Source organism: Benincasa hispida, chromosome 4 (assembly GCF_027475165.1).
Source record: "Benincasa hispida cultivar pf3 chromosome 4, pf3_genome.v1.1, whole genome shotgun sequence".
NCBI lineage: Eukaryota > Viridiplantae > Streptophyta > Magnoliopsida > Cucurbitales > Cucurbitaceae > Benincasa > Benincasa hispida.
Genome location: NC_143481.1, coordinates 34,832,130 through 34,840,552, shown reverse-complemented (window position 1 = coordinate 34,840,552; position 8,423 = coordinate 34,832,130). Strand labels below are relative to the sequence as shown.

At 33.3% G+C, this 8,423-nt stretch overlaps 1 protein-coding gene and 1 long non-coding RNA gene across 2 annotated transcripts; both read left to right on the top strand.

Annotated features, from left to right (window-relative positions):
• The first annotated feature begins 2,045 nt into the window (after positions 1-2,045).
• On the top strand, positions 2,046-4,953 carry LOC120076356 (GATA transcription factor 8-like). The gene is made up of 3 exons (XM_039030165.2): positions 2,046-2,379; positions 2,555-2,798; positions 3,836-4,953. The coding sequence occupies exons 2-3, from the start codon at positions 2,580-2,582 to the stop codon at positions 4,550-4,552; spliced, it is 936 nt and encodes a 311-aa protein (XP_038886093.1). The 5' UTR covers positions 2,046-2,379; positions 2,555-2,579; the 3' UTR covers positions 4,553-4,953.
• A 356-nt stretch (positions 4,954-5,309) lies between these two features.
• On the top strand, positions 5,310-8,085 carry LOC150036665 (uncharacterized). Its single transcript, XR_016529158.1, has 2 exons — positions 5,310-5,446; positions 5,693-8,085. It is a non-coding gene; the product is annotated as an uncharacterized LOC150036665 (long non-coding RNA).
• The last annotated feature ends 338 nt before the right edge of the window (positions 8,086-8,423 follow it).

Sequence of the window (8,423 nt, the reverse complement as noted above, 5' to 3'; positions counted from 1 at the left end):
TAATTAATTTTCAAAAATAAAAAACAAAAAATGAAATGATTATCAAACAACACCTAAATAATTCATTGTTTTACGTAGAGAGTTTGTGGATTTCATGACTAAAAACATTCCTTTCTAATTTTATGACTTATAAATTCTTTACAAAATCCTTAGACTAAACAATCCAAAATTTTAAAATTTCAAATTTGTATATTTCTTAATTATAAAGGAAATGTCTAATGAGCCCTTCCCTCTTATGTTTTTTTTTTTTTTTAATTTAGTAATTTAATGAGAAAACACACACAAAACTTGAATTAATATTTAATAGATTAATTTATTTTACGTCAGTGAAGGTTAATTAGACAAAAAATTAAAACTTCAAAAATCAATTTATGATTGAGATTTAACCTCTCGATTATATTTGTAATAAGATAAATATCTCTTTTACATTTTTTTTTTTTTTTTTTTTTTAAATTTACGTTTGTCAATTACTTGTATTTGGAATTTCCATGTTACCTTTTTAGGCAGTGACCCACCGACAATGCCGCCGACGAATCGACGATAATTGATTCTTTTTTCATATTGGGTGGAGTCGTAAATTTTAAGTAAAGTGGAGGGTTAATATTTGATTGTCTTTTATTACAATTTTTTTTTCTTTTTCATTTTCTGTTTTTTCTATTTAATTTATTTATGCCATACATTTTCAATTATTTATAATTAAAATTATTGAATATACAAATTATCAGTTTATCAAACTCCATTAACAATGAGCGAAAGGGTTAAATCGATTTAATTTGGAAAGAAAAAAATCATTGAGACAGAAATTCATTTTAATTTAAATGTGAAAAATGTTTTGATAAGGTTTTTACATTTTGTATTATAAGAGAAACAAAATTCTCCTAAAAATGTCAATTAAAAATAAAAGTGTGAAACTATTCAATGGCCTGAAATTGAAAATATCTCTGGACTATAATTTTATGCAAAGACATAGTCATCCTAATATTAAGGATCCGTTTAAATTAACTCAAGAAAAAAAAAAATATTTTTTAAAAAAATATTTTTATTTATATATATATATATATATATATATATATTTATAAATATGGTTGAAAACACCCTTCAAAAACTATTTTGAATAGTTGTCAATTACTTAATTTTTTTCAAAATGGCCTAATTTTTTAAACTAAACACTTGGAAAATGCATTCCAAACACACCATAAAACAACTTGAACGTTCAATTGTTTAAGTTTATTTCTTCCTAAGAAACAAATATTTATTAAATGTTTATTTGTTCCTAAGAAATAAATATTTTTAATAGTATAATTGTTTTAGATGAAAAAACTACTGAAAATATTTTCAAATATAATAAAATATCATTGTATGATAGATAGTGATAGACACCTACCAATATTAGTAATAGATATTGATAGATGTCTCAAGTGTCTACCATAGTCTATAACCGATAGATAATAACATTTTACTATATTTGTAAATAAGCTGACTCATTTTTTTATATTTGAAAACAACCATTTTTAATATTTCAAAGTGAATTTTTGTAAACCTATAAAGAAAAATAGGAAAATAATTAAACACCACTAAATTTTGGAGGAATTCTATACTACTATATTTGAATCAATTTATACCATCAGTTATGATTTTTTTAATTCACATTTTAAATACTTAATAAAAAAGGCAATTACAATTTTTCTAGTGGTTTTTCATCTTCTCACGTTCTTTTTTATTTATTATTATTATTATTATTTACTAATTTGTTGGATTGTGATTTTTTATACGATTTTGAGAGAGAAATAAATTTAATTTAGATAATCCTTCCTTTATTCCATGGATTTAGTCAAGTGATTTTTTTTGTGTCTAATTTGGTAAGATTTTTGGAGAAGAATAAATTAATTGACATGAATTTGAATTAATTTTAAATAAAATAAATTATATATAACTAACAAGTGATCTAAATATCTATTATTAGTTACATTTATTTTTCAAAAAAAAAAAAAAATCAGAATCTAGAGAAAAATAATTCAAAAGAGAGAAAAAAATGGTGGAGTGATGGCTTAGGAAAAGTGTAGGCAATTGGTGTAATGAAAGAGGAAAGAGAGAGCTTGAAAATGAAGATGATGATAATAATAATAATAATAAATAAATAAATAATAAAAAATAATAAAGACAAAAATAAAAACAGGAAAAAATACAGCTAGCACACCATCACCAACCACTCTCTCTCTCTTTTTAGCCTTTTCTCTCCCTCTTCCCCTTCTTCATCCTCAAATCATTTCAAATTTTGTTCTCTCTGTCTTTAATGGAACCTACAAACTCTTAACTCTGTTCTTCTTCTTCTTCTTCTTCTTCATCAACATCAATTTCCATTTCCATTTTCAACCTCAGGTATTTCTTCTCTTTTTTTTCTTTATTTTTCTCTTTCAATTCAAATTTCTCACTCCATATTCTGGAAACTTCTTTTAATTGTTTTGAATTAAACAGAGATTTAGTTTCTGTTAATGGATATTGGAATTTTTTGGCTTATATATATATGAATTTAGTTTCGTGTTTATTTTTTCAGCGAATTAGAGAAAATTTTGAAGACGATGATTGCCGACGAGATTGATTGTGGGAATTTCTTCGACCATATTGACGACCTTCTTGATTTTCCTACTGAAAACCTTGACGATGTTGCCTTCACTAACGTCGCCGCCTTCCCTCCCATTTGGACTACACATTCCGACTCCTTGCCATCCGCCGTCGTCGACCCGGTGTTTTCCGCCGATACTGGTGACTCTGGCCTCTCCGCTGAACTCCCTGCTCCGGTGAGTTCACTCAACTTTCAAATGCCTGATTTTTAAATTTTTTTATTAAATCTTAATTTTAATTTTGAAGCAAACAAAAATAATAAATTGCAAAAATCACCTCTTTGGGTAATTGCCATCATTTCTTCAACTTTCAATGATAAAATTTGGATTCTCTCATTAGTGATAGAAATTGGAGGTCTAAATTAATAAAATTAAACCTTCAAACTCAATAATCCTACCATGTAAATTTTAGGGTTTAATTTTTATATTCTTATAAATTCTAAAGGTTAAAAGTTTACAAAATTTGAAGGTGTAAATATAACTATCTCAGCACAGAAAAAAATGTGTAGACGTGACATTAAGTTTAAGATTTAAGGTATAAAATTGAAAGTTCAAAAATATAGAGAATTGATGTTTTAACTTTAATCATACTTTATTATTAAAAAGTCGCTCTTGGAGATTTTAAAAAAATAGAAAAATAACTATTTAAAATTTTAATTTCTTTGATAGGTAGAATAATGTCTATTAGTGATAAAGAAAAGTCATTCAAATATCTATTAATAATAGAAAAAGTCTAATTGACTTGGTTTATTTTTTATATTTTACTGTATTGGTAAATAAATTGATTTTTTTTTTTATAAATATTTTTTCTCTCTCCCAACGGTTGGATTAAATTTAAGAGTTACTAATTAAAAAGAATTGGAATAAATGGAATATTTTACTTTTTTTAAAAAAATTTTAATTTGTAATATGAAATCTGAAAAATTCGAGCAGTAAGAATTAAAATAGAATTTTAAATTTAATTTATATGGAATAATATTGAAGATTTAAAGTAAAAATAAACAGTAAAGTTGCGTTCTTTTTTTTTTAACTTGGCATTAAAGATATACATCTTAATGCCGCACAAGGAATCCCGGATTTATTGAAATAATGACGTCATAATGAAAATATTATTGAAAAAAATAAAAGAATATACGGGTTTTGACAGCCTACGATGTAGACCAGGATAACATACAATGGTCCTAATTTGATAGAACTTCACTTCTCTGTTTCAGTACGATGACATGGTTCAATTGGAATGGCTATCAAATTTCGTCGACGATTCCTTCTCCGGCGCCGGAACCCTAACCATCAACACCTCCTCATTATCGCCGTCGAACCAATTCCACACCTCAAGTCCAGTCTCCGTTCTCGACAGTAGTAGCAGCAGCAGCAGCAGCTCCAGCTCCGACGAAAAAAAAGCCCTAGCCACGGCGGCTGGTAGACGAGGCCGCGCTCGCAGCAAGCGGCCTCGGCCGCCGTCTTTCATTCCCCGACCACCGCAACTCATATCGCCAACGAATTCAGGCGGTAAGGTTTCATCGGAATCCGATAACTACGCCGAATCCTGTTCTCCTCCTCCACCCGCGAAGAAACCAAAGAAGATCAAATTATCGTACCGACGAGATCAAAACGATGCGTTTAATCCACAAGGCGTGAGGAAATGCTTACATTGTGAAGTGACGAAGACGCCGCAATGGAGAGCAGGGCCATTAGGACCTAAAACTCTCTGTAACGCTTGCGGCGTCCGGTACAAATCCGGCCGCCTTTACCCGGAGTACCGGCCCGCAGCGAGTCCGACATTTGTCCCCTGTTTACACTCCAATTCGCATAAGAAGGTTCTCGAAATGAGAATCAAACAAGTTGAAAAAGGGGCGGGGTTCACGGCGGAGGAGTCGCCACCGGAACTCATTCCGAATACAAACAGCGGTATTATCCTCGGGTACGTTTGACCGGAAAAACCCCTTTTCGCCGCCATCCGCCCCGTCGCCGCCCTCTCCATTCCTTTATTTTTTTTTATTTACTGAATTACTTCATGTATTTTTTTTAGTGGTTATTGTACAGGGATGGATTGGGAGTAAACTGAAAGAAATAGATACAAAATTTTAGGGTTTAGGGAGAGATATATATGAAGGCTAAAAAGGACTAGGGTTTTTAGTTTGTTTAATTGCTATTAGGTCCTTCATAAGTTTATTATTAGATATTGGTTTATGGATTTTTTTTCTTTTCTTTTTCTTTTCTTGGGGATTTCTTATTCTTTTGTTTCATTTTCATCCATGTTTATTTATCAGGAAATTCTTTTTGCAGTTTAAATAGTAGTGAAAAGTGATGGAAATTTGATTTCTTTTTCTAACTAATTTTTTGTTATTGATTTATGAATTTGTGGCTTTAAATATTGGAAAAATTGTACGGATGACCCAATTTTAAGGTCCAAAATGTCAAATGACCCATTTTTAAAAAATTAATGTTAATTGACCCTCTGCTTACGTCATCACGGGATGAGATTACAAACATTGCCCCTGATAACCCTCTCGCTTCGCTAATCTCGCTCTCGATGTCTATTCATCTTCCATTGTGATGTGATTGTTTGTCACTGTACAATTGATTTGACAATTTTCACGAAATCTGTCTACAACTTAAAATCGTTAACACAAAAATAGTGTATTCTTTAAAATCTAAACTTCATTTGAACTGTCATTTTGTTGGACAGAGATTTATTGAACAAGGTTTTCCAGAGCGGAGTTTTTCTGAACCAAACAGAGTTTTCAAAATGGGGTTTCAGAACGGAACAGGCTTTTCTTGAACTTGGTCTCATTGGTGTTTGTAAAAACGTGGTCTCAAAACAGGTATGTATAGACATTGTAAAATAGTATAACGAAAAGGGTGTGAGAAAGAGGGACAAAGAGAAAGATGGAGAGAGCGATATTGAGCAACAACGAAAGTGAGCTTGAGCGACAGCGAGAGAATGAGCTTGAGCAACAGTGAGAAGTGCTAGAGTGAGAGACAAGAGAGCGAGAGGCGTGGGAGCGACAACGAGAGAGATCCATGTGTATTACTATTTGCTTAATAAAAAATGTTCTCTTGCTTTGTAGGATGACACGAAAGTGTGTACTAATTCGATACGGAGATCATTGGGATGAGAACCAAAATTTGTATGTTGGAGGCTAGCTAATAGGAATAGTTGTGCCTATTACCTTGAAGTATGAAGAACTTAAAGCTCACGTTTATAGGATTGCAAATGTAAGTTGCTCAAAGTTTGATGTTGTTATGAGGGTTAAATATAAGCTTGACTTTGAAGCCCCTCCACACTACATACGAAATGATAGTGATGTTGACTTCGTTAGTTGTCGGGACGATCTTTCTACAATTCAGATATATGTAACACTAAAATCATACCAAGACGAAAATGTGAATATAAGTGATGATCGTATAGGTGTAGACAGACAATACGAGGCATCATATGAGCTTAATCGAGAAGAGGGTGATATCCCATTGTCTATGAACACTCAACCATCAACATTATCAATAGAAAATGACAACATTCGTACAGTGGACTTGAAAAGAGAAACTCAATGTAACAGACCTGTGCTTGGTAATGAGAGATCAGAGCAGGCTTGAATTTTATGGATTGTGGTCCTTCAGAAGAGTGTGATCCTTTCATGGTTGATAATGAGAGAACAAAAGGATTAAATTCTATGGACTGTGGTCCTTCAGAGGTGCATAGACCTGCAGTGGCTGTTACTGAGAGATCAGGAGGATTGAATTCCATGTCTTCATGTCATAGAGGGGAATTGATTATGCCTGACACCTCTTCATCCGAGACAAATGTTGAAGTTAGTCAAATTTTTTTGAGTAAGAGTGATTTAAAAATGAGATTGTCTATTATGTGCATAAACAATAATTTTGAATATAAGGTAAGGAAGTCAACTAAGTCTTTGTTCACTCTTAAATGTATAGAGAATAATCGTACGTGGAGCCTTCATGCGGTTAAAATTCCAGGGTGTGACATATTTAAGATCATGAAGTATATGCGGTCGCACACATGTTCTATTGAAATTTTAAATCATGACCATAGACAGCAACGACTGCGGTAGTTGGTGAACTAATCAAAGACAAGTTTACAAGCGCAGGACGTGTTTATAAACCTCGTCAAATTGTCGAGGATATGAGAAGAGAGTACGACGTAAACATAAGTTACGATAAGGCGTGGCGTGCAAGGGAAACCGCTTATGCTCTCGCTAGGGGTACTCCAGAAGAGTCTTACGCTGTTCTACATGCATATGGTGAAGCGTTAAAGATGGAGAATCTAGGTACAAGGTTTGAAATCGAACTTGAAAATGATGTCCATTTCAAGTACATGTTTATGGCATTAGGACCTTGTATTAGAGGTTTTTCAAGTTGTCGGTTGGTGATAATTGTTGATGGATCGCATCTGAAAGGAAAATACAAAGGGACCATGTTGGTCGGCGTCTCCATGGATGGCAACAACCAAGTTTACCCACTAGCATATGCCATAGTGGACAATGAAATTGATCGAGCTTGGAAGTGGTTTATGTCGAATTTGAAGTGTGCAATTAGAGAACCCCCTAACTTGGTGTTTGTGTCCGATTGAGAGGTATCTGTTGGCAATGTCATTCATGCAGTTTTTTCCACAGCATTTCATGGATTATGCACCTACTACCTAGAAAATAATATTCTTTCGAACTTTAAGGACAGCAAGATTGTTGGGATGTTCAAGGATGCAACCAGGGCATTTTGCATGTCAGAGTTCCAAGCACACTGGGACTGACTATGTACTCTTCGAAATGGTGCAGTATCGAGATATTTGGAGGATATTGGTCTTGAAAGGTGGGCGCATGTTTACCAAACAGAACGAAGATATGATAACATGACGTCCAATAGTGCAGAGTGTTTCAATTCATTGACCAAAGAATATCGACAGCTACCTATAATGTGCTTGTTGGAACACGTTCGAGGCCTCATCCAGTCATGGTTTTATGAATGAAGAACTTATTGGGCATCTCGAACGACGTCACACTCAGACTACTGTGAAAACCAATTAGCAACTGAGTGTGACAAAGGCAGACGATATCGAGGTGAGCCGATTGATTATTATAGGATCCATGTGCGGGACAATCGATTGGACGGTATTGTGAACCTCCATACGAAGGAATGCACATGCAAGGAATTTGACTCACTCGGTATCCCATGTACAAAGAATACCATCAAGAGGAGAACAATAGAGACAAATAAAATGTGGTAGGTATGGGAACTACGGGCATAATCGGCAAAACTGCAGTGAACCACTGACGACCAGGCGACCCATTGACTCTAATACAAATGATTCAAATGTCGGTCGATTGTAGTTATCTATGTGCAACTTGTCTTTGTAATTGTCTAAACGCCACTTGTCTATGTAACGATAACATTCTATGTACCACTTTAATCCTCAAAACTGTAATTTTTTATGTGCCACTTGTCATTCTAGAAACTTCTAATGTCTCGCTTATGAGTTTGATTACTAGAGTTTGTCTATTCATGAATCTCTTCAGATATCTCGCTTTATAAGTTTGATTACTAGAGTTTGGCTATACTTGAACCATTCTGGAAACTTCTCGCTCTCGCTCATCTCGCTCTTGTGCATCTTGCTCTCGCGTATCTCGCTTTCGCTTATCTCGCTTTCGCTCATCTCGCTTTTAATTTAACTTGTTGGCAATGAATCCCTTTTATAAGTGTAATTAATGAATCCCTTCAGATGTCTAGCTTATCTAAGTTTAATTTAACTTGTTTGCTATTCGTGAATGAATCTTCTTCTATATTCAT